General features: G+C 43.9%; 3 protein-coding genes across 3 annotated transcripts; 2 read left to right on the top strand and 1 right to left on the bottom strand.

Annotated features, from left to right (window-relative positions):
• The first annotated feature begins 985 nt into the window (after positions 1-985).
• Positions 986-5207, top strand: dtwd1 (DTW domain containing 1). The gene is made up of 5 exons (XM_062406530.1): positions 986-1109; positions 2649-2952; positions 3137-3274; positions 4420-4699; positions 4826-5207. Exons 2-5 carry the CDS (start codon positions 2695-2697, stop codon positions 5053-5055), a joined length of 906 nt encoding a protein of 301 aa, XP_062262514.1. The 5' UTR covers positions 986-1109; positions 2649-2694; the 3' UTR covers positions 5056-5207.
• Positions 5208-5333: 126 nt separating this feature from the next.
• LOC133969563 (NAD(P) transhydrogenase, mitochondrial-like) lies at positions 5334-18887 on the bottom strand. Its single transcript, XM_062406168.1, has 21 exons — positions 18553-18887; positions 17557-17786; positions 17281-17480; positions 17108-17195; positions 16943-17031; positions 16220-16407; positions 15690-15823; positions 15415-15606; positions 14735-14885; positions 13635-13796; positions 13433-13543; positions 13187-13332; positions 12527-12722; positions 11308-11541; positions 10671-10831; positions 9985-10164; positions 9737-9896; positions 7509-7590; positions 6280-6398; positions 5807-5922; positions 5334-5694 (listed from the first exon to the last, which is right to left on the bottom strand). Exons 1-21 carry the CDS (start codon positions 18680-18682, stop codon positions 5548-5550), a joined length of 3216 nt encoding a protein of 1071 aa, XP_062262152.1. The 5' UTR covers positions 18683-18887; the 3' UTR covers positions 5334-5547.
• Positions 18888-20860: 1973 nt separating this feature from the next.
• afg2b (AFG2 AAA ATPase homolog B) lies at positions 20861-25672 on the top strand. The gene is made up of 11 exons (XM_062406288.1): positions 20861-21020; positions 21620-22239; positions 22332-22517; positions 22931-23215; positions 23291-23476; positions 23856-24014; positions 24108-24317; positions 24411-24635; positions 24741-24875; positions 25014-25139; positions 25458-25672. Exons 2-11 carry the CDS (start codon positions 21646-21648, stop codon positions 25593-25595), a joined length of 2244 nt encoding a protein of 747 aa, XP_062262272.1. The 5' UTR covers positions 20861-21020; positions 21620-21645; the 3' UTR covers positions 25596-25672.
• Positions 25673-25763: the final 91 nt, after the last annotated feature.

The raw sequence follows: 25763 nt of genomic DNA, 5'->3' as shown, positions 1-25763 counted from the left end.
TATGGCAGGTGTCTGATTGCTTGGACTCTAATATCACAGACACCGACAGGTCTAATTCGACACACATCTGTTTGCCAGGCACGTCTGCATGCGATGGTCTGTTTCATAAAAAGTAGAAGCGTCCAGGTATCTTTGAAATCGGACATAAAACAAACTGTTTCACGTCACTCCGAGCACATCTGGCTTCGAACATGACAGACACATTTGTTGTTTTTTTTCACTACTTTTGGCCTTGATCAGCCATCTTGGAGGAAATATCTGTGCTAATGCAATGAGACACGAGGACACGAGCTGCTTAATTTAACTCGGCTGACAGAGCATCACCGAAATTACCAGAGTAGCAGACTGAAAACATATAACTTTGTTATAACTGAATTATTCCATTTAATTTGACTGCACAACCGTTTCCTTTCAAATTATTTCAATAGGGACAAATTCTGAGATGTGAAAATATGAATACAAAACTACGTCACTACCCTTTTGATATGTAAATGATTCTAAGGAACAGTGCTTTTCTCAATTTCCAGTTAAATGTCTGTCTATCTATCTATGTATCTATCTATCTATCTAAATATCTATCTATCTATCTATCTATATTTATATCTATCTATCTAGTATACTGATATATGATAACAGTGATTAAATTACCATTAATCCCACACAGGGATATATTTTCTGTGGGCAGTGGTTTATGATTTGATTTTTTTAGTGGGCAACAGAAATGGAAAAATGTCCAGAGTGAAACTTAAACAAAAGTTAAGGGTCAATATGTCATTAAAAGGCCATTTTAAATATTTGAAATAAGAAGTGCATTATCAGAAAGAATGAGTCATACTCTGCTTTTAACGATAAAATTAAATACGTATATGTTTTAGAAACTTGATGCATGAAACAAACAAAAACAAAAAATTCCAGGTTAATAACAAAGTGTTTTTTATCTTATTGTTTACCTTTTTTCCTCTGGAGTTCTACTTCCGGCGTAGAAGAAGACGCTCACGTCCCTGAACGTAAACACCGGTAGACACGTGTGTAGCAGGATTAGCTTCGAGCTAGCGGACGTCAACCTGCCTCCAGCTCATCCGCACCACCCTGACGTCTCGTGTACTTTGGTATTCACCGTTTCCTAACTCCAGCCATCAGGTTTTCTGTGTGTTAGCATTGAGCCGAAGCGACAGTGGCTGTGGAGCTGTCAGACATGCTAACAGGAGCTAGCTGACTAGCACGAAACGCTTATGTTGACTGTGCTGTCACGTTAGCTCAACTGTGAAGTGTTTATTTACAGCGACATTTACAAATACGTGGTTATGACTATGTGTGTAGTCGGTTGTGTTTCGCTAATACGTCTGTAGCCTTGTTGCTTTAGCTGATGCTCCGTATTCACTGTAGTTTTCGCATTGTCAGTTTATTAGGTACAGTCTAAAACAACAGTCCTACAGTAGATCTCACTTTATGAAGGTTATAGTGTTGATGTTGATGAACAGTATGAATGCATGGTGATAGTGTTCCTCCTGTTGTTAACAACAGCAACAACACAACCTTCCGCCTTCAAATAGAAGCAACACGTCTTATATACATGGAGGTGAGATCTGTGGCAGCACTGTTGTGTTAGACTTCACATGTGCTTAATTAACACGATATATCTAAGAGAGGCTTTGTGTGAAAGCATAATCAATATAACATACAACATTCAGAGAGCTGTAATCAATAAAAAGTGTTAAAAATGAATTGATCAGCCATTAATGAGTCTGATGGATGTCTGCACCAGGTGTACCTAATAAACTGACAAAGCTGCCACATTGTTTAAGTTATAAACTCTCAGTTTATTATATCAATAATGGCTTAGTGATGCATTTATTTGTTTACTTTTCCATCCATGCTTGATTCATCTATAGTTAAGTATAAAAATCAGACAAAAGTAGGATCCATAATCCAAGGAGATGCCTTCATAATGTAAAGTACCACAATTGACACTTGGATACACTACTAGTGTATTTTGAGAAATGGTGCTCACAGATTTAATGAAGGAATTGGTGAATATGATCAGATTATATAATGAATTACTGCTGAAAAAAGCTCAAAGAGATTCAGTGGTCATTTCACTCTACGGTCAGAAAGTTGTGAACTAATAAATGTTATGCTCGGCAAACATGGAAAAATAAAACTTCCAAGAAAATCCAAGCAAAATATTCAAAACTAGATCAGCTAACAGGTCAGAAAAATGGAAATGGGACAAATAAAATACCAAGAAGTTATGACAATAACAAAAAATACAAACGTGTACATACCTACCTTTGCATACATAATGTATATAATCTCACATGCACAGACAGTAGCCAGTAGATAGTAGTTAAATAAAATCAGAAGATAGACATTCATTCCTAACATTTGTGCCTTTTCACCATGAAAAGATATTACGTGAAATTTTTCAGACACCATCCAGTGACATCACTGTCTTAGTATTATATTAAAATACCAAATTCCTTCCAACTCAATCCATCCATCTAAAAAATAACTTTTCATTAACAACCTCCAGCTTGTTTAATGGCTTTTCCACATTATTGCGCGCCTCATCCTTACAGTTATGTAAATGTTGTATTATTTCTGTTGGCTGAAATGTGATTATCGCCCTTGTTCTCCCCCTAACGTAGGTCCCACGTTCTTAAGAACCGCTCTGTCAAAGTCAGAAGAGCAAGTATGAGCGGTCTGGATCCGGACCAGCATCTCCAGCTCGGTTGCCGTGACAAAACAACAGTCTCAAGCGATTCATCAGACGCTCGTGAGCCGGCCAAGCCGCCTCTCCACGGTCTAAAATTGGCTTCACATGCAGTGCTGGAGAAAGCGCAGCAGAGGGGCAGGTTGAAATGCTCTAAATGTGGAGGATCAAGGATGTTTTTCTGCTACACATGCTGCTCGTTACTGGGTGTCAGCCTGCAAGAAATCCCCTCACTCAAGGTCAGTCAGAGGTCAGGACTCACTTGATTGTTCTCTCCAGAAGAGGCCCTCAGCTCTGCTGTAATAGTAGCATCACAATATAGTGGAAAAAGTTGAGTCATTTCTTTTGTGTGCGATCTATGGACTAATGCACATGTAGTGGTTGAAATTGAAGTGTCCCCTCCGTATCGTGTGTTGCGCTCAGCTTCCAGTGAAGATCGACATCATCAAGCATCCAAATGAGACAGATGGCAAGAGCACGGCGATCCACGCCAAGATCCTCGCTCAGAGCGACGTCACCATATACACGTACCCCTGCATACCTGAGTACCAGAAGGACAAGGTTAGTTATAGAGGAAGGCCGGTGTGGATATTTGGGGGCTAAAAAATCACAGATTCCATTTTCTATATTTATATATGAATACATGTAGGGGAAACAAAAACTGAGGCCAAACAGTTTATCCAGAAGCTTTTTATAAATAAAGAAAAAACACAACAAAAACAAATAAACCAAGTTTTTTTTTCCTGTAAACATAGAAAGATAGTGAAAGGCTTAAATCGACTTACAGATAAATTGGTTGAGATCATTGTAGGTGTCATTGTGAAGCCTTATTTTTTTATGGCTGCAGTTTATGATTATTTTCATTGTTGATTTAACAATTTTCCAGAATAATTGATCAATACTTGAGTCTAATGAATCAAAAGTGTGTGTGTGTGTGTGTCGAGCCATTTGCATCCAAACCTCACTCGCCTATCTGCTCAATGAAAAAAGCAAAAATATTCAATATATTATCTCACAAAAGTATGAAAAGTAGCATTTCCTCCTATTTAAGAAGCTCATAGAAGTAAATGTCTGGTACTTTTTGTCTGGAAATCAAAAGTTTAACTGATAATCAAAATAGATCTCAAATAGTTTTATGTTTCAGCTGTTGTTCCCTGTTTTCACTTAGTGGAAAACCACTTTCGTCATTGCATGTTATTTAATTTTTCATCTTTATTTTATTCTCATTGCAAGCAGATGCCTCTGGATCTTGTTTTGGTTCTGTTACTGTTCACTAAATCCTCTTCATCGGATTCTGACGTAGATGCGTGTTATTGTTCACGATCACCTGTATTTGTTGTGGAACCACATGTATCCACTGATCCGCACTGTTTACAACTTCATAACGTGGAATTTATAATATATTCAAAAGATTAAATCAGTTGCTGTATTTTCATATTTGATGCTTGACGATCTAAATTTCATGGCATTAGTGGTATTCAGCTTCAAATTTCTCTTTGTGCCTCCTCCTCTATTTTACTGAGAACAATCTCCTGTTTTTAGTTTTCAACTGTTTGAGTTTTTTCCTCTTTGGTGCTTCCTAATCCCAAACACGTACAAATCGCCAACTGTAGAATCAGCACATCTTAAAAACACATTGTTTTAAGTCTGCTCTTGTTGTGTGTGTGTTCCAATGTGAATCTGTGTTTTCACTCTGCTCTCTGGAGGTGGTGCTGGTGTTCCCGGGTCCAGGGGCTGTCTCGGTCCAAGACATGATGCAGTGTTTGCATGACAGGGCTGACAGCAGGTCACATGACCCCGGTGAGCCCTGCATCAAGAGGCTGAAAAGTGAGGAAGTTCAAAGCGCCACACACGGTGGGGAGAGCGCGGGGACCCCCGACGAGGCAGAGGGCTCCGAGTCCAGGGTGTTTCCCCTGCAGAGGGTGGTCTTCATTGACAGCACATGGAACCAGACCAACAAGATCAGCACAGATGAGAGACTGCAAGGTAATTGCATTAATGCCGCTTTTCAAAGGGCTTCGACTGCTGGTGATTATAAAGGTCAAACTTGCTTTATATACAATACTTGTTTAGCATGATCTCATCCCCGCGTTGTCTCGTGTTCTCTTCCAGATTTGCTCCAGGTCGAGCTCAGGGCGAGGAAAACATGTTTCTGGCGCCATCAGAAGGGCAAACCAGACACCTACCTGTCTACCATCGAGGCTATTTATTATTTCCTCACAGACTTCCACGAGCACTGCCTCGTTCGGGAGTATAAAGGAGAATATGACAACCTTCTGTTCTTCTACTCCTACTTGCACTCAGTCATCAACAAAGCCAAGGTTTCTGCTGGAAAGTGCTGACGAAAATCTGGAATCTGCTACAGGTCATCCGTCAGGAGGAGACTCGCATGCGAGCTCCAGCCTGTGTGGCTGAGAGATCTTTCATTTTGTAAAGGAAACTGAGGCACCATTTGTTTAACTATATGCAATAAAGCGTTTTTTGTTTACAGTTACGTAACGTGAATGATTTGGGCTGGAAACATGCGAAATACAAGAAATTAATAGAAGCTACAGTTCATAGGATTTCCCACATACATATATATATATATATATATAATAATGCCCAAGACAAAATGGAATTAGATATGTTTAAATATTTTATTTACAAATCAGCAGTTTTCATATCCCTTAGTTTCAACAAAAAAATAATCTATTCTTCTGCACTTGAAGTTTCTTATGTTGCAGAACCAGTAAATCTATTCTCTCGAAATCTATTGCTCCTGAAATCCTGTAGTATCTGTCAACCTGCCGCTGTTAGAGAACTACTGTACATGATAGTAGAGTGGGCGTTTACTAGTAGAAGGCCTCTCTGATCTTGGCTTGCAGGCTGTCACAGGTCTTCTTGGCGTCTCCCAGCAACATGGATGTGTTAGGCTTGTAGAAAATGGGGTTATCCACCGCGGCGTAGCCCACGCCCAACGTGCGCTTCATCACAACCACCTGGAGGGAAATCAGGACGAGACGTGTACGTGTTTACCTTCTGCACCACACCAACAAGAAATGAGGGGATACTGTGAAATATCTCTGCGTCATTCAGGAGAGACGAACGAACCTGTTTGGACTTCCACACCTCCAGGACGGGCATGCCAGCGATGATAGAGTTGGGATCTTCCTGCGCTGCAGAGTTCACCGTGTCGTTGGCTCCGATGACCAGCGTCAGGTCGGTTTCTGTGGGCCGCGGAAACGTACACACATGTTTACGTAAAACAGATGAACGCGCAGACCGCAAAGCCAAATTGTCCTCGCTAATGTTACTGGGTTCTCCGGCACCACACTTATCTCCCTTTGTCATAAACAGAACCATATGTGTCAGACTGCATGCCTGGTTGCTAAGAAAACAAGGCTGTTGCCCAGATAACAGGGCACGTCTAAATACCGGGACACAACTCAAGGCTGCTGCGAGTGGAGATGAAAGGGAGGGGATGCAATTATTAGATATAATTGTTTGTAGTAATATTATCCGACGCCTCCCTGCCAAAGTGAAAAGCTTGTAGCAGTAAATATTTTTTTAAATAACAAGTTTACCAGGGAAATCTTCATTGATCTCATCCATCTCCAGGACCACATCATAGGGAACACCGGCCTCGGCCAGGAGGACGTTCAGCTGGCCGGGCATGCGGCCGGCAACTGGGTGGATCCCAAACCTGTCGGACACGGACACAAAATATAGCTTTTCATCAATATGTTAATTAAAAAAACACAACTCCCTGATCCAGATCCACAAAACGTAAAAATACACCTGTCTCTTTCTAAAATAAACTGATTTACTTCAGGAAAGAAGACGTTGAAGCGTTCATTTAGTTGGTATCAGTCAAGTGAAAACTACTGGACAGATTACCACGAAAATTGATAGAAAGAAATATGGAGTGGATCTGGATCGAAGGGCAAATGAAGGATTTATTTTTTTCCCATTCTTTAACATTTTGAGAATTTGGGCATTTTTAAATATTTTGGTGATTTCTCCAAATAATTCATGGATCTTGTAGAAAAACCAAATCAAACATGTTTATGTGAATGAAATTTATGAACGTTTGTAATTTGGTGCTGAGCCAAATAAAAATCTAATATCTAGTGAATTAAATAAGGTTTCATAAAGGGACCAGGTGGTGCTTTCAAGGGCAACTGCATGAAATTTGGAATTTGTTAGTTTTGACCTAGTTCAGGATTCACAGTTGAAACTTCCTATGATGTTGTTTATATTAGGCCTTGGCAGAGGTGTTGGTTCTCTGAGTGGCCTCATGGTTTTACTGTGTATTATATGATTATTATTACTGATAATTAATGTATTTTCACATGATTCCTGTTGGAGGTGAATCTGCTATGAATGTTGAATATTTTGAATTATATTTGTCCATCATCACATCACATTCAATCTGAAAACTACTAAATACAGTTGTTATGTAAAGAAGTGCAGCAAAACCTTTCTACTGATAAGTCGTGGAACAGAATAATAAAAAATAGCAAAAAAGATTGCAACACTCATGCCTTTGACATTAACCTTTAATGCAGTAGTCAAAAAATATCCTTCTGTCTTTTAATACTGTCTTTGAAATGTACTTTGCCATTTTCCACTCGCCTAAGAAAAGACAAGAGACAAAATAATTCCCAGATAGATGTTTTTTTTTAGACTTTCTAATTTAAACCTGGCATCTAAAAATAGAGATCAGTGACTGTGGCCTCTGGGTTTGACCCCAGCTGATAAACAGAGCACAGCAGTAATCTCATCTGTTCAGGACACGAGAGCAGAGACTCACCTGACGCTCTTCCCCTGCTCCTTCAGCATTTTCACCATGTCTGCGATCGGGTACTGAGCCTTGGCTGCACACAGACCCCAGCCTGGACAGAAAGTACACAAACAGTTACACAAACACACAAGTTGCATTCTTAATCTTAGGATACAAAACACTTTATTTTACAAGTGTCTAGAGATTCTGTAAGCACTCTTTTTGTTTTGTTGTTGTTTTTTATCCCATTATCCAATTTCATATTGTGGATTTTGTGTTCTCATTCTCAGTCTCTAACTAGGTTTTTGTTCTTTCTTCAGTGGAAGCACAGCGATCCACTTTGTTCTAAAAAAAACAACATCCCACTTCTCACTCCACCATATATTTTCTCCTTTGTCCTCCTCATTCACCACAAGTCTCCTCTCTTTATTAAATCGCAGTGGTCCACTGATCCGAGCAGCATTTCTCAGACGGAAACTTTTGCATGTGTGGTTCGCCATGTGGGTTCCCCTGCGTGCAAAGAGCTCCTTCCCCTGTGCCTGCGTGACCCCTGTTTGACCCGGGTGGTCAGGTACCTTGCAGAGTTCAGCGTTGCCCCTAATCGAGCGTGTTTGGAAGCCAGTCGACCGTTACCCTGCATCTTCTAATTCCCCAGACAACCGGAGCCTTCTGTTTCCTCACTGCCGTGCTTTGCTGAAGTCGTGAGTCTGGACTCAATAGCTCCTAGGACTTTTCACTGTTTCTCTAATCAGAGCAGCATGTGGGACCACACAGCTGTCCCCTGCGTTGGGTCGGAGCCATCACAAAACAACAGCAAGTGATTGGAGAGTGGTTCCTGTTGCTCAGGCCACTCAGCAAGTAACTCAGACGAGCCTCATACATCAACGTGTGGTCATCACCTCACACTCAGGAGTCATTCCCTTCAGCCCCTGACTCTTTGCTAACAAACATGCACTGACCCTCACTGTTATCACTGCATTTCTGTCTCCACCGGGTGGCTGTGGGATCATTTGTGGACAAACTGCTCCCTCTTGTGGCCACCGCGCCCTCGGTATTCCAGCTTTAATTAATTCAAGTCCAAGTTTCTGACCGCTTCCAAATGGTTTGCAAAAACTTGCAGCTTCTTCAGAGCTCCGGCACAAACCCCGTGGATCTGCAGCTTGGCAGCGCGGTCGGGCCTGTTCGTCGGATGAGGTTAATCAGATGGGAGAGAGTGTTGACGGTATCGATCCTGACATGTTGAACAGCTGCAGCTGGAGAGCAGAGGACGATCCAGCCCGTCCAGTGAGATCTGATATTAAAAAACATTTCTACTCCCGTCTCTTCAAAAGAATCCAGATGCTTCCAGGAGCGTCTCGACTTCCTGCTGCGGAAGAAGCTTGTTCTAATAATACAGTTTGAATGCACGGTTTCAAATAACCACCAAGTTCTCCAATGGAATTTCTTTTTGGAAGGTTAATATTGGTCGGGAATTTACCAGATTCAAATTTCTCCTTCAGTCTACAGAGGAACAAAGGAGTGTTTCTCACAATGAGGTTTTTCAATTTGTGCTTATCATGAAGTCGTCTGTTGAACCCGGTCAACACAGAATGAGTAGTTTCAAAGTAGAGCCTGACTGGTTTTGAGTAAAGTATCAGCTGATCTACAATAAAATGTCATTATCAAAGCCTTAAGATGATATTTAACAGTTTAACAATAAAGTATTGTTAATATTATATATCTGGAACTTGTATTTAGAAAATATACATATTTTTTGTTTTATGTAAAGTCACAAACATAAATGCACAAATATTCTGCATCGTTCGTTCTGCAAATTTAAACTTTATTTCTGAAAACATAAACCAAGATATATCTGTCTCGGCCGATGTTATTGCTCAACCAATAACAGTCAGACTCCAGTTTAAAGCTGTTTCTCTCATGCACTGATTTGTAATTGGCTCTAGTTGAAATTTAAAGGGCTATTCCACTTAATTAACACATTAAAGTCTCTGTACTGGTATAGGAAGTAAACATGTATGCAAATTAAGTTGTATGAATCATTTTGTGTCTCCACAGGGACAAAATAAATGATAAATTAAACTTCTGTCACTTTGTTCACTGTCTCATCAGATTCCAGAATTAGATAAAATGAGGTTGAACCTTTTTTGACAGCTGAGTTCAAATGTTAATTTGGTTCACAAAAGGTGAAAATGAAATTCCTCCCAGCCTCCCAGTGAACCCCCCCATCACTGTGTTCATGATGCCTTGTGTTGGTGTACCTGGTGTGATGATGATGCTGTTGGCCTCTCTGATTATGTCAATGGTCTGGTCCACGTTGACCTCAGTGTGAGTGCCGACGATCTCCATGGGTTTACCGCCGGCGGTGGAGGTGGTGCCATACCCGCCCAGGATCACATTGGGCAGGGAGCGGTTCATAGCCTCAGGGGGGAAGAGGAGAGGAACTCAGACTGAGGGAAATGGGCTGAGTGGGTCGTGCACATGTGGACAGATGTGTTGGTCTACTCACCACACACATGATGTAGGAGAGGATGGCACCGGAGGAGCCAATCAGAGCTCCGACGATGGTCATCAGGTTGTTGTCCAGGAGGAAACCTTCAGCGCACAGAGCCCAGCCAGAGTAGCTGTTCAGCACGGTGATGACCACGGGCATGTCGGCCCCCCCGATGGCTGCTGTCAGAGTCACACCCTGTTGGAAGTGACGAGAGGTCGCGCGGGTGAAAACACAAGAAGTTGGCAAAAGAATTCAAATTAAACTTTTAGCAAAACCAACTTTATTTCCAGAGTGAGATAAAACAAGATTTAAAAGAGCTCTACAACAACAGCAGATTTTGCTAGTATGATAAAGCTTGTAAAATGTCTATAGAGGAATCAAAACAAGGTTGGCAAAGCAGGCAATTTCCTAGGCCCCCCCAAGAATGATTGAATATGGTTTGGTAATGGTTTGGTTCAAAGTAAGGGCCCCAGGTTCCTTTGACCAGGGGCCCCAAAGTCCCTAGAGACACTCCTGTCTACATGGGTAAAGGAGGTTTATGAAAAAGTATTTCCCCTCTTACATTTAAGTAAAACAGTGTTTGACATTCAGGCATCAAAGACAGGATTTGTTTGTTTGTTTTTAAAAATAAATTGATGAATCATGTTGCAAATCTTTTCTTTCTGCCGACTTCTCATTTCCTCGTCTTCGTGAGAACTCACCATGACAGTGGAAAGCCCCGACACTCCCATCAGACAGCCCATGCCTGTGCCGTAGCTGGTGCTGAGCATGAACGGCACGATGCCTCCGATGGACGCCGCCATCAGACCGGCGTTCAACATGTGACGTCCTGGCAGCATCAGGGGGGCGGAGCTCAGCATGCCTGCAAGGAAAAAACTATTTCAACAAACATATTCATAAAAATAAAGAGCCACTGTATAATGTGACATGTGTCTTTGAACCCGGTCACTTCGCTGTGGAGGCCTCTGAGATTCTGACCAATCCACAAATCAACAACCAGCCCCCCCCAACCAACCACAGCCAAGCATCCACTGCCCTGCCCATGAGCAAATTACCAGAAAGCTTCACATGTGTTCCTCTTGATCTTTTACATTGTGATATAAATTGCTGACTCATGAGTCCAGGTCTGGATTAACCAGAGGATCTTTGGCTTTGACCAGATGAAAGAGAGAATCAGTGCCGGAGGACGCACGGCTCAGTGTGTTTAGACAGATATTAGTGAGCTCTGATCAGATTGGAAAAGGAAAGAGTCTTCTGACTTTGAAATTTGGGAAACGCACACTATACACATACATACCGTCCTGCAGATGCTACAAACATTAAGATGAAGCCCAGTACCTTGGAGCTTGCCGTAGGCCACCAGTGACCCACTGAAGGTGACGCCTCCGATGTAGGTGCCCAGGTACGCCACGGTTTTCACCATGCCAGCGGCCGGGTGCGTGTCCAGGTGGGGGAACTCGATCATGTACTCGGCCACGCAGGTGAGGACGGCCGCCAGCCCCACGAGGCTGTGGAAGGCCGCCACCAGCTGCGGCAGGTCGGAGATTTCAATGCGCTTGGCGATGGTCAGACCTGCGGTCGAGATGAAGAGAGGAAAGTAACAGTTTCAATGTTTTGGCAAATCAAACAGCAGACACTAAACTTCCCATGCACACTGGCTGGTAAAGTAAAGAAGTTTAACAACACCGTGAACTAAGAAGCTAAAACAGAGCGAATGCTTAAAAAGGAAAACACCTGTTTCCAGTTACCGAGCCTGGTCTTCAAAGACGATCCGATTAAACACGACTTAAGTACTAAAGTGTGTTCTCTTGAAAACACAGGGTCACTAATTTAACACCGAGTTAACCCCCCCCCGCTCTGCATGTGTGCTGATGATACCATCATTTATCATCAAGCTTTCTTAAATCACTGTTAACATGTTGGACATTCAGACATGATGACGACAACCACTCGTCGGGACAGGATGATTGATGCTCTGTAACGAATTAGCAAAAAGGAAAAACAAGAATACTCCAGTTCAGGAGTTGGAGTTGCATGCAAAGCTAAGTAGACTGATGGATTGAAGGAGCAAAACGCCAGAGCTTTATTCATTTGATTTCTTTTTAAATGGAAACTAGCAACTGTGAGAAACCTTGTTAGTGTGCAGTGGTGGAGGAAGTACTCAAGTAAAAGTAAAAAAGTAGCACACTGACCTTTCTACTTGAGTATTATAAAGGATAACACTAGCCCAGTGTAGCCTATTCTCTAATGTGATGGTCGACTGCATCATTTACTGTGCCCACTTTATATAATCAACGGCAAAGTCTCATCACAAGCGATGCTGCAAGTCGCACTTTGCTTTGATTGAAGGCTTTATTGTTTTCTGTTATACGTAAACATATGATGCAATATAATTTACAGATATTTGCTGATATGTGTTGTGGAGTAGACCACAAAATAAATCTACTTTAAGTTAAGATAAGGATAATGTATTTAAGTCGAGTCTATCAACTGACACAAGCACAGAGTATCGTGTGCATCTCATCTGCAGATCCTCCAAAGACAGGAAGTTACCAACCAAGGGTTCCTCCAGCGGCCATGGCCAGAGACATCTGAGACAGCAGCTCTGGGGACGGCTGGAGGGCGCCGAGCGTGGCGGCGATGCCCCCGGCCACTCCCATCATGCCCAGGGTGTTGCCCAGGCGGCTGGTGCGCTGAGTGGAGAGGCCGGCCAGTGCCCCGACACAACACATGCCTGAGCCCAGGTACATCATCTGAAGGGAAACAAAGTTCAGGTTCAGATGAATCGTTGTCATCTTCACAACCTCCCGATGGTCATTTTTCAATATATTTAATATATTTAATACTAAAAACTGATATTTCTGTGAGATTATCGCTTGCAGTGGTTGAAACGTTTTTAAACAAACTCAAAAACAGTCGTAGAGAAACAATCTATTTAATACTTAATAATGATCAATATATAGACAAGCATTTTGTGTATAGCTTTTAAATTCTTTAAGGATACTTTTACTGTTGAATTGGTTTCTTGGATCTGTTTTGTTTTACTGCATTGCTGAGTATGATCTGGTTTTTCGATGATTTGCTGACTTAGCACTTTAAATTGTGACGCACCTTGTATCTCTGGTTTTGAACGGCGCAATAAAAGACAATATTATTCATAAAATAATGTTTCCACTGGTATCAGATGTAAGAGGAATGATGCTGTGTGTAATGTCACCTGCTCGATGCTGTATCCAGCTGCCACCGAAGCTCCGTATCCGCCGATAAACGCACCTCCAGGCAGCAGGTACAGGTAGTTGTACTCAGGAGGGTCTGTGGGACGCTTGAACATGTCCAACATCTTCTGGGTGATCAGAAAACCACCTGCACACACACACACACACACAGACACACAATTAAAGGGGTTGAATGGAAATAGGATGAATTTTGTTTTCTATTGTTATGTTTGTGTTGAATATCAGACCGGCAATGTTGATGGAAGAAACAAAGGCGGCAGCCAGAGCCAGACTCTCGGGCAATGAGGAGGGGGTGAGACCTCCGCCCATCAGCACCAGACCACCTACTGCCGTCAGACCTGACACAGAGAGAGCATCCAGAAAACACATTAAACCTCATGATGCAGAAACATGTCATTTGTCCAGGACCACTTCACGTTGGCTCCTGACCTGAGATGGCGTTGGTGACAGACATGAGGGGGGAGTGCAGAGCGGGGGTCACACCCCACACAGTGTGGTATCCCACAATCCCCGCCAAGCCGAAGGTTGTGACCATCTGGGTGAAAGCTGCGTTGGGGGCTATGATGCCCAGAGCCAGGCAGGTGGAGAGACCTACAGAGAGGTGGAGAAGAGCAGTGTTGTTGTTGTCGTCCCTTGGATACGTCAGTTTGTTGTTCTTCACCTCGCCCACGGAGGTTATATCTTCTCCCCTGTTTGTTTTTGTTTGTTTGTGAGCAAGATAACATGAAAACAACTGAATGAAAATGAATGTAACTGATATCTATGAGTTTGTCTAATTTGGTGAAGCTCGTTTGAATTCCAGGGGACTTCGGTGCAGGTAGGAGCTCCACAGAGTGACTCTCTGTGCAGTCTCAAATGTTCCTCTCCTATTTGCCTTCGATTTAATAGTAGAACCACAAACAATTATTATTTTATAACAGTGACGCAAGTGTTTTCTGAAACTTCACAGATCAGAGAGTTATGTTCCCACTGCGTCTAAGTTCAAAAGTCCCGTCAAGATCTCAGCAGCGAAGATTGATTTTAGCAAAACGGCCAAACACATTTTTTATTATCCGTCTCCTGATGATCTTCTCTATCAATCACTTGCTCAATAAAAATAAATCTGAAAATAAAAGAAAGAATTTCATGATGAAATTTCTAGGCCAGAGGAGTTGGAGATTCAAAACCAAGTATTCTCAGTTCATGATGATGTATGAGCTTCAATCAAAATGTTCATAAATCAACTAATTGAATCTATTTGGAACTCCTTTATATTGCATAACTAAAATATGACATCAGAGTAAAAGTAAAAGTAAAAATCAGGGCTTGAGAAATTTAAGCCAAGCAAAACTAAAGAGACATTATTCTCAAAAATGTTGGGGGTTGGTTTATTTGAATGTACATTTTATGATTCTTCAGTATAAAAACTTATTTTGCAGAGAAATGAAAAAAAAAAGAATCCTTACAAATCCCTAAAAATAACTCTGCAGTGAGTGAAACGTCTGGAAGTGTGAGCGTTCTTTAGATTGATCTGCGTGTTCGTGTCTGACCTGCAGTGTAGACGCCAGCCGAGGTCATGGTGCGGTTGAAGGGGGAAATTGTTGCAGCTTTCTCAGCCTTCAACTCGATGACAGATTTGTGTTTTACTGGTGCTGGGGGGGCTGTTTTGGGCAGCGGGGATGGGAACATGTTCTTGCCGTCCTGGATAATCCAGAAAACACACACACACACAGGATACGCTCAGTGTGAGAACACAGTCGACGTCCGCGGAGTTTCGCGTGCGAGACACACATCAACACTCGATTGGAGTCCTGCGCTGTGGGTGATCTCTCCTGGACGGTGGGAGCTCTCACACGGACGGCACAGGAGATTACACTGAACAAACAGCAATCATGAAACCGGTTAGCGGAAGATAAATTCTCTTTTAAGAGGCCTGAATAATGCTTAGTTTGACGAGGGGTAAACCGATATGTCCTGTTGACGTTGCGTGATTTCTCTGCCATAAACAATGTGTCAAAGTCAAAGATTCCTGGACAAGTATGTTTTGAAACGTTTATAACATTCTTGCTGGAATCCAACTTGAGCTATTCCCAGCCGGGATCTGGTTTTCAGTTCTGATTTGGCGCCGGATCACAGCATGACAGGATCCGATAACTCATGCTGAGAGGGAGGGACGCCAGCGGGGACGGAGGCTGCCAGCAGGACGGCTACAGCTAATTAGAAAACCCACCTTCATAACGAGAGTCCCGCGGATGACGTGGTCAATGGTTCCATAGTCAAACTGGTCTGTGGGCTCATAGTGGAAGTACTCCTTGTCGGGGCTGATGGCCTTCAGCAGCTTCAGCACGTTGTTGGAGTACAGGGCGCTGGCCTGCGAGGCCATGCGACTGGGCAGGTCTGTGTAGCCGATGTGTGTCACTCCCTGCTCATTAAAACAAAAGGAGAACCATGAGTGGATTTCAGGTGAATAACACAGAACGCCAGAGTTTCTTTTTGCCTCCTCACCTTGTGGACATACAGCTCACCAGGCTTGATGGTCTCGATGTTGCCCCCGGCCTCCGCAGCCAGGTCCACCACCACGGAGCCGTCCTTCATCGACTCCACAAACTCCCTCTTGATCAGGATGGGGGCTCGTTTCCCTGCGTGAGAAATGAGGGGAATAAAAAAGAGAGGGATGAGATGGATCAGATATCCTCTCGACAATTTCTTGCCACAAATAGGAAATGGGAAAAAATAAGCTTTATCAAGTTGTTACGGCTGAAATGCTCACAATCGATTTCCTGCTCACAATCCACAGATCTGTATTAAAGTTCCAGCGTTTACTATTTTTACCTCATCTGTTTGTCCGTTGGCAAAGATCAAAAACTACTCGACTGATTTCCAGTAAATCTCCTGGAGGGGAAGAGAGTGAGCCAAGGAAGAACCCGTTCAACTTTGGTGCAGATCCAGGATTTTTCTCACTTTCTAAAATAAATAAATAAATTCCACCGAGGCCAATAAATAACAGAGAAGGAGGAAAAACCGGTGCGACTGACCTGGAATCAGTGCAGTGGTGATGACGATGTCCACCTCTTTACACTGCTTAGCGAAGAGAGCCATCTCAGCATCAATGAACTCTTTGGACATTTCTTTGGCGTAACCTCCGACCCCGTCGCCGGACTCTTTGATGTTGACCTCTAAAGGCTCCACCCCGAATGACTTGAACTGCTCCAGGGCAGCCGGCCTGACACAGAGAGATTTGACAGGCTAAGGTCAAAATCATCATCATCCTCATCCTCATCCTCATCCTCATCCTCATCCTCATCCTCATCCTCCTCATCCTCTTCATCCTCATGATCATCCTTATCATCCTCATGCTCATCCTCATCCTCATCAGCATTATCATCATCCTCATCCTCATCATCCTCATCCTCCTCAACATCCTCATCCTCATCATCATCCTCATCCTCATCCTCCTCATCCTCATCCTCTTCATCCTCATGATCATCCTTATCATCCTCATTCTCATCCTCATCCTCATCAGCATTATCATCATCCTCATCCTCATCATCCTCATCCTCCTCAACATCCTCATCCTCATCATCCTCATCCTCCTCAACATCCTCATCCTCATCATCATCCTCATCCTCATCATCATCCTCATCATTCTCATCCTCATCCTCATCATCCTCATCCTCATCCTCATCCTCATCCTCATCATCCTCATCCTCACAGCCATCATTCTAAGTCTAGTTTGTTTTATCCCCCGCCTCTTGCACCTGGTATCAAACCCTCTCACTATGGCTCCCATCGACTTCGCTGCACCTGCTGCAGCTAAACCAGCCACTCCACCTCCGATAACCAGGACCTGTGCAGCAGAAACATTCATGTATGTTATTGTCGGAGAAAAATAAAATCACTCATTTTAACTTCTCGGTCGTTACCTTAGCCGGGGGAACTTTTCCTGCAGCTGTGATCTGACCAGTAAAGAATCGGCCAAAGTTGTTGGCAGCCAGAATCACAGCTTTGTACCTGCGGAGCAAAAATAAACAACCATGTTTTCTGTGTCTACACAATCATGGGCAGCTCCATCACTGTGGATCTATGTGCTCATTACCCGGCGATGTTTGCCATGGAGCTGAGTGCGTCGTAGCCCTGTGCAATGGTGACTCTGGGCACCTGGTCCATGGCCAGCACGTTGCTCTGTCTCTCCGACAGCCTCGCCATCAGCTCGGAGTTCTGCGCCGGATAGATGAAGCTCACCAAGGTGCTGTTGGGCTTCAGGAGGTCCACCTCGCTCAGGGAGGGGGCTCTGACCTGAAGCAGGAAAGAGACGTTAAAAATCAAGAGTGGAAATCAGAGAGAATACAGACTCATCCAGATTTTTACCGACCTTGAGGACCAGGTCTGAGCTCAAGGCTCCGTGGACGTCAGTGATGGTGGCTCCAGCTTCCTGGTAATGTTGGTCGGAGAACTTGGATTCCTCTCCAGCTCCACTCTCCACCTGCACGTTGAAGCCCTGCTTGACCAACGCCTGCACGCCGGCGGGCGACAACGCCACGCGCCGCTCGTTCTGTAAGGTCTCCTTAGGGACGCCCACCACCACGTCCTTGTAGAGCACACCTGCACACACACAGAGGCACTGGTGGGTGAGTCCTCGGTACATAGAGAGCCCAGGAAGTCATTTGAAAAGCAAAAACAACCTGTTAATGCAAATAAAAAATAAAAAAAATGATAAGGGAAAATATTTGTGCCTCTACATTTTTGTGCAGCACAGGAGATTGAGTGTGTGTGGAGCTGAGGTTGTGTGGCTGCGTGTCAGGTTACACATTTCTCTCCATACATGGCAGGATGACCTCCCCAATGTGGTGACATTATTAGCAGGTGATTGGCCCTGAGCCAGCACACACACACACACACACAGCGCGGTGCGGCCTACACGTCCACACAGACACACTTTAAAATCAGAACTGTACAACTTGCAAAACATTCACGTACACTTAAAGGCAAAGTAACCAGCAAACAGCACAGACTCCATAAACAAATGTCTGTGAGCCGAATCAGCCAGACTGCAGTGAAAGTTTTATATGTCACCTTTAACTGACCTCTCACATGTTCTCACATGATCGCAGCACAAAGTTACCACATGGCCCGCACCACTGTTCCCTATTTTGGGAACATCTTTGGTAGCGTGCTGCAAACAAGTTCACGATCGGAGGAGTTTTCCACTCTTCTGGCCAGAAGGAGCGTGTCCTTGAGTGAACTGTTAACTTTCCCCTTCCTCGACTCACACGCCGAGGAGGCACAGACCAAAGAAAGCACACAGACACAACTTGTCCTCTGTGAGAAAAAACAATATGCAAGAGGACGAGATCTGTACATTTCTTACCTCTGGAGGCATTTTGGTCCCATAACACAGGGAAAGTCCTGAATTGCCTCCTTCCAGGAAGCTTGTGACGGGGCCCCCGCTTCAGGAAAGTGGCAGAAGAGCTGGAGATGCAGCGCAGGAGGGTCGACATGGCCACAAGTGTCCGTCTGGCTCCTTTACACGAACACGAACAAGCAGATGCAGGTGATAAATTAACTCTATTTCTTCATCTGCTGTCCAATAACAAAGAACATTATAATCCCCCCCCTCGCTGAGCAGGTCCTGAGCCCCAGAGTCACACACTCAGCCTGTCTGCGCTGAGAGGCCTAGAGACGGCAGAGTGTCATTTCAGCTGGACAGGACACGACGCACACACACACACACACAGGCAGGCAGGGCCCAGGGTTGATTACAGACTACGGGCTTGTTCGCGAGATCTGGATCTGTGACGGCACAGAGGGGAACTGTGCCAAGTCTGGTCTCGGTGTTGTGGAGCAGGAGCAGAGAGACGCAGGCGAGGAAACAGATAAGTCAGAGGAAAGGTTACGGGTCTAAAAGGATCAGGACGCAGACACAGGCAGCTTCTGACATGAGACAACTGAAGAGAGAAAATGTGGTTTGAGCAAAATAAAAACATGTTTTCATAACCAAACTCGAAAGACTCTCAGGGAGTGGACACGTCTGCCAAGGCCTAACAGTCCCCTTAAGAAACCACATTTAAATTTACTGGATCCGGATTCTTCTGCGCCAAATCACACACACTTTCTTTGAATTTAGTAATTTTGACAATTTTGAAAACGTATTCCTCCCCGACCCATAATGCATCCTTCCACATGGTTTCTAAATAATCTGTCATGTAGGTTTTCCGTGTTCTTGCTTCCAAACATACAAACAAAAGGATAGGGGTGGATAGTTTGATTTCTGAAACAGTTGTTTCTGAGAATGTTGTGTCTGTTTTTCCCTCATATTCATTCTCATTGCATCCCCCAGTCAACACTTCCTCCTCCACTTCTAATCCCTCCATCCACAGAAACCCTGTTTATTTGTGTTAATAATCTCAGGTTGCCAGACAGAACAGATTACAACTCTCAGCAGTCACCTCCTTTCCACAATCCCCTCGTCTGCCAGCAGCTACCTGCGGCAGGGACTACCTACTGTACACACACACACACGCACACACACACACATGCACACACACGCACACACACAGTCAAACGACCTTCTGCACTTTCTCCACTGTTGATATATAAATAGCAAACCACATGACTTGAGCACTCTTGATAAACTCGCTGCAGGAGCTGCTTAAAAATACCTAACTGCGAATTAAAGGCTGGATTAACATGTTTATTAGTCTCTGCTGCTCAGTGTAAATAAAAGTTGTCCAATCAGAGCCCAGAACCCTCCCAACCTCTGTTACAGCTCAGTCATTACAGAGGATCGGCTTGAACTTGGTCTGACTGTGTCTGACATGATCTTGAAATTTGTTTCACCTTTAATTAACCTTTTTCCTGTGTGTAATACAATCACAGTGGTTGTATTGAACATAATTTGATGTGTCTGTGAACAAAATAACTAAAATGAATCCCTTCCTTATCAACTTTCATTAAAATGTTTCTTTATCTTTAACGTATAAGTTGAATGCATCACAGTGAAATCGTGCTTTAAGTAAAAGTAAAATACACGTGTCCTTTTTTCCAACAATGGATGTTCAATCTTTATTGAGTTTAAAATACTGAGTGACAACTTCAACCACAAAGAAACTTTTCATGTTTTATTAACAAACATTTCTGTCTGTAAACACACAGAATTACAATTTGAAGTAGTGAGAGATGAAAAAGTCTGAATGATATCCAACAACAATAAATTGTCCAGAGATCAACAAACAAAGAGGAAAATAACACTTTCAGGGATAAACAACAAACAAACAAACAGTTCTAATCATTATATTCCATAGGTTTTGAACTCGGTTCACTTCAGCTTTTCTTTCCAATCGTTGCTGAAACAATCTTTACCAAAACAAATACATAGAAGAAGTGAGGATCAGAGACTGGACTCACCTCATGTTCACAGGAGTCTGAGATCAGCTGTTTGTTTGGAGACAAACGTCTACAGCCTATATTCACTTTGTTTATAGTGTTTAAAATATATTGTTTTAAACAAAATATATAGTAGCTAATAAGTAACTAAAAGCTACAGTTTTTATTTTAAACAACACATTTCTGGTGAATAAAGTTTGATAAACGTGTGTGTTGGTAACTGACGCGGGTGAAAAGGACAGAAGAACTACTTCCGCTGCTTGGATGACATAATTTCCATCCGGAGACATCTCCTGCGCATGCGCGTACGGAGAACGGTGCTGCGCCATCTTGTCTGCAGACAGCTCCCTCTCAGACTCAGTCCTCCTTTAAAACCCTCCTGACAGCTGCTCCGCTGCTTTCAGCTCCTCGAACCTTCACCGCCCTACGGTCACATATCACCTGTTTCACCCGGTGAGTACCTGTGGGACTCTCATTCAGTTTAAATCATTTTATCGCTGGTTATATCGTTACTGCTAACAGCTAGCAGCATGTAGCCTAGCTAACACCGCAGCTCCATCTGTGTTTGTATTCGCACGTTTGAGCCTAAAACCTGTTGATAAACTCTGTTGATCTGTGGAAATACTAATGAGGTTGTGATGATATTTAATTTAGAGACGAGCTGATGATAAACAGCTTCACTCAGTAACTTGTTTACTTCTGTGTGCTGCCACTGGAGAGGAACGTTTTCAGACTTTTAATGGAAAGACACAAACATTAGTTAGAAATAGAAATAGAAACAAAAAAACTGTACACAAGGACACATCATGTCAAACCCACAATAGTAATGCAGAATAAGAGTGAGTTGAGTATTGCACCTGCCCTGAAAACACTTTTAACAGTTTAACAGTAAAAGGATATAATGCATAAAGATGAAAAACACAAACTGTCATTAAAAACCAGATTGTAAAATGTGCCAGATAAAATGAAACCAACCCAAATTAATCCGTATATCAACAGATGGTTAAAACATTCTTGGAGCTCATCCATCCTGTTCTGTGTTTTCCTGTCAGCGTGGCCGGAGGCGGCCGGTGAGTCGATGACGTCCTTGCGGCTGCTGTCGGTGGATCCGTCAGACCGCGGCTCTCAGAGATGCCGGCTGGGTCCAGGCCTGATGTCGGCCCTGGGTCTGAGTCTGGGCTCCCCCCTGCTGGTGTCTGTCCCGGGGGGGAGCTGCCTGTGCACCGCCTGGCCCCGCTCCGACCTGGCAGAGGGTTTCCTGCAGATGGACCTGAAGTGTGCGTCTCCCGGTCTGATCCCTCATCCTCCCTCACTCCTGTTCCTGGACCCCGACCAGCTCTCGCCTGTGCCCTGCCCCAAACTGAAAGGTGTGAAGATAACCGTGGTAGTCCAGACGTTTGACTTTAAGAAACACACACCTCACAAACTCATTCATGAGCTCGTGAAGGACATGCTGAAAGGTGTGTGTGTCCACGGGAAGCATGTGATCAACCTGGAGGACGTTGATACAGAGATCAGATATGTTGTGATTGAAAGCCTTCACCCGGACTCTGCCTGTTCTGGATTAATCACCTCGAAAACCGGTGTGGAGATAGTTGGCATCCAGACAGTCCGCCATTACATGAGTCAGCAGCAGGACCAGAACACTGTGTCACTGGGGGGACTGGAGGAGGTCAGCATGTACTCAGTGTGATGACATGATTGGTATTTATCTGCAGAGGGTAACATGTGACACCTACATTTGTGTTTGTTACTGTATTTCAGGTGAGTGCTTCCCTGAGAGAGATGCTGCAGCTGCCTCTGCTTTACCCAGGTACCCTGAACTCCCTGGGTGTGTCCTGTCCCAGAGGCGTCCTCCTGGTGGGGCCTTCAGGGGTGGGCAAGACCCTGCTGGTCCACAAAGTTGTGGGGGAGGTGGGGGCCAGCCTTGTGCTGGTCAGAGGGCCAGAGGTAAAAATAATACATATGACATCTTCATATAGTTTTATTTTATTACATTACTATGTTAAGAATGTCAAACTTTCATTTTCAGCAACAGATCTGACCAGTAGATCATTTTTGCCTTTCAGAAATGTGATTTTCCTTGAAAGCAAATATTATGTAGTTTAATATAAAGAAACAACAAAAGTGTAACTAGCTTTTGTTTACACAGATTCAGATGTTCATGATTAAAATACATTTCCAGGTCTAGTGAATATAAATGTGTGTACTTGACTGTTGGGCTCTGGCCGAGGTATTTGTTCTGAGTGTCATTCTAGACTTCTTATTATTTTTTAAGTAATTGTACAAGCAATTTTAACTCATTTAACAATGTTTTTATTTTTATTGTGCTAAATTAAAGTTGTGATTATGTTTTGTCTCAGGTGGTGGGCTCCCGGCCGGGTGAGAGCGAGGAGCGGCTGCGGGCGGTGTTCGATCGAGCCCGAGCTGCAGCCGACGAGGGCCCGTGTGTTCTGTTCCTAGACGAGCTGGACTCTCTGTGTCCGAGGAGAACCGGCTCGTCGGCACCGGAGAACCGCCTGGTGGCTCAGCTCCTCACTCTGATGGACGGGATCAACCAGTCGGATCGCTTCCTCATCGTTGGAGCCACCAACCGGCCGGACAGCTTGGACCCGGCGCTGCGCCGACCTGGAAGATTCGACAGAGAAGTACGACTGAATCCATTCATCTTTAAATAACGATAAATTTAAATCTCTGAACTTCTCCATCCTTTTCTTTTTCAGGTTATCATCGGAGCTCCCACTTCGCAGCAGAGGAAAGCCATCCTGTGTGTTCTGTGTGCGAGGATGCCTCTGTGTCCCGGCGTGGACATGGCAGAGCTCGCACAGAGAACTTCAGGCTTCGTGGGAGCGGACCTCAGTGCTCTGTGCCGGGAGGCGGCCATGCACGCTCTACGAGAAACCTCTAAGGTAAACACACCAAGCACCATAACGAAATATATCACTTAATGTTTTTAAGCTTCCTTCAGAACTACATTCAGAAACCTCTGACAGGGGCCTGTATGTCAAGATTCATATTTGTATGATCATTTAAAAGAACAAATCAAAGGTTTTAGAAGTGTGTTTTGCCCAATGTGTAAAATATACCATTTTCAAACATGAAATCTTGAATTTCTCAAGATCATTTGTTTTAAATATATAAACCATAGATCTATAGATATGTCAAACGCAGTATTGAACATGAGTGGATTATACTGGTGAGATCAAGTAAAATAGATTGAACTAAAATCTAAGTGATGAAGACGTAGAGTAATACATGTTTTTTTTTCTTTTACCTGATTGTCTGCAGGGTTCAGGGGAGCAGCTGGTGCGTATGAACCACTTCCAGGAGGCCCTGAGGCTGGTGCGTCCCTCCTGCCTGCGCGGCAGCCTGGGCAGGACGGAGCTCCCTCCGGTGTCTTTGGAGAAGATAGGAGGCCTGGACGAGGTCAAGCTCAAACTAAGACAGGTGAATGAATGGCAGTGTTCGAATTACACAAAGAGTTTTCATCTGAGTTTGTTTTACTGATACTTTATTCTCTTTTGTGTCCGAACATCCAAGAGTATTGAGTGGCCCATGAAGTACCCGGAGGCGTTTGTGCGTCTGGGTCTCAGTCGGCCCCGTGGCGTGCTGCTCTACGGACCTCCAGGATGTGCAAAGACCACCCTGGTCAGAGCGGCAGCAAGCTCCTCCCACTGTGCCTTCCTGTCTGTCAGTGGTGCTGACCTCTACTCTCCGTATGTCGGAGACTCAGAAAAGGCTTTAGCACAGGTACCTTCTTTACACAGCCCTGTAAAAATGACCCTTGAATGACTTCCTGTCTGTTTAATCCATACACACTACTTCCTGTCTGTCCACTTCCAGCTGTTTCGACAAGCCCGTTCCTGCGCCCCCTGTATCCTGTTCCTCGATGAGATCGACTCTCTGATTGGCTCTCGGTCGAACAACCAGTCCAGCGGCGTGCACACCCGCCTCCTGTCTGTGCTGCTGAATGAGATGGACGGGGTCGGCCTGAGGTCGCTGGAGAGGAGAGGGACTGAGAAGATCCTCCAGGCAGAGGGAGCTGAGGAGCCCCGCCCTCAGGACCAGGTCAGAGACGATGCAGATGTGCTCCAGACATCCTCTTCCATCACTTTGGAAAAATCAGATCAGTTTATCTGTTGAGTGAACTGTATGTTTCATGCTCTCCGACAGTTGGACTGCCAGGAAGTATGCAACAAAGAGGTGATGGTTGTAGCCGCCACAAACAGACCTGACTGCTTAGACAGCGCCCTCCTCAGGCCTGGAAGACTGGACCACATCATCTACGTCCCACCACCCGACCAGCAGGTGAATAGAAATATATAATGTTGTGAAAGCTGCTCAACAGTGTTGAATTAAATAATAATTGAATTACTATGAAAATGTCTATAAAAAGCACAAAAAGAACTGGCTGACCTTGTATATGGATATTTATTGTGTTTCTAGGCTCGACTCGCTGTCCTGAAGGTGTGTATGCAGTCGATGCCTGTTGCTGCTGATGTGTGTCTGGAGGAACTAGCGACAAAGAGCGAGCTTTACTCTGGAGCTGACCTGGAAAACCTGTGTAAAGAGGTAATGTGAAGCTCGACCAACGATGGGGCTGAATGTTGTGGGAAAACGAATCATAGAATCACAATTTCTTGACCTTTGAATTTATTTTATGATGTGAATTTTGCTACGCTCTGATTCACAATTGAAAATCCAAGCTTTGTGGCCATTTTGACAAATCAAATTGATTGATGTGAATTTGTCGTTGCAACCAACCTGAACAATGACGAGAAATAAAAATACACACACACTCAAATGTATCTCAGAGTTTGAAACACATTAATAAAACCTAAAGTCAAAATAAATTCTTATAGTGTAATAAATGTTTTTTTGTTTTTCCAGGCTGCTCTGCTGGCGCTTCAAGAAGAGAACATGGCGGCTTCTGTCATCAAACACACTCACTTCCTGCAGGCCCTCGGCAAGATGAGCCCCTCTCTCACCGCACAGCAGATACACAAATATCAAACAAACTTCAGATGACAAACAGCACATCACAACAACCCTCTGTAGTGATGACTTGTTAAAACAATGTTTGAAATAAAAATTGTGAAACTCGATCGCTGGTGTCTTGTGTTTTGTTTCTAAAATTAGTTTTCAAGATCCCAGCCGTTGACTTTCACTTCTTAACCACGGCCACAAGAGAGCGCT

This window comes from Platichthys flesus, chromosome 1 (assembly GCF_949316205.1).
Source record: "Platichthys flesus chromosome 1, fPlaFle2.1, whole genome shotgun sequence".
Lineage (NCBI taxonomy): Eukaryota > Metazoa > Chordata > Actinopteri > Pleuronectiformes > Pleuronectidae > Platichthys > Platichthys flesus.
The sequence above is the reverse complement of the archived record's forward strand: the minus strand, read 5'-3'. Positions and strand labels throughout refer to the sequence as shown.

Coding starts and splice junctions, on each gene's coding strand:
- afg2b (XM_062406288.1), top strand. CDS start 21,646: ATGACGTCCTTGCGGCTGCTGTCGGTGGATCCGTCAGACCGCGGCTCT. Junction 24,318..24,410: donor CAGAAAAGGCTTTAGCACAG/GTACCTTCTTTA, acceptor GTCCACTTCCAG/CTGTTTCGACAAGCCCGTTC. Junction 24,876..25,013: donor TCCCACCACCCGACCAGCAG/GTGAATAGAAAT, acceptor TTGTGTTTCTAG/GCTCGACTCGCTGTCCTGAA.
- LOC133969563 (XM_062406168.1), bottom strand. CDS start 18,682: ATGTCGACCCTCCTGCGCTGCATCTCCAGCTCTTCTGCCACTTTCCTG. Junction 17,481..17,556: donor GCTCAGACCTGGTCCTCAAG/GTCGGTAAAAAT, acceptor TTCCTGCTTCAG/GTCAGAGCCCCCTCCCTGAG. Junction 13,544..13,634: donor TGTCACCAACGCCATCTCAG/GTCAGGAGCCAA, acceptor TCTCTGTGTCAG/GTCTGACGGCAGTAGGTGGT.
- dtwd1 (XM_062406530.1), top strand. CDS start 2,695: ATGAGCGGTCTGGATCCGGACCAGCATCTCCAGCTCGGTTGCCGTGAC. Junction 2,953..3,136: donor AAGAAATCCCCTCACTCAAG/GTCAGTCAGAGG, acceptor TGTTGCGCTCAG/CTTCCAGTGAAGATCGACAT. Junction 4,700..4,825: donor CACAGATGAGAGACTGCAAG/GTAATTGCATTA, acceptor GTTCTCTTCCAG/ATTTGCTCCAGGTCGAGCTC.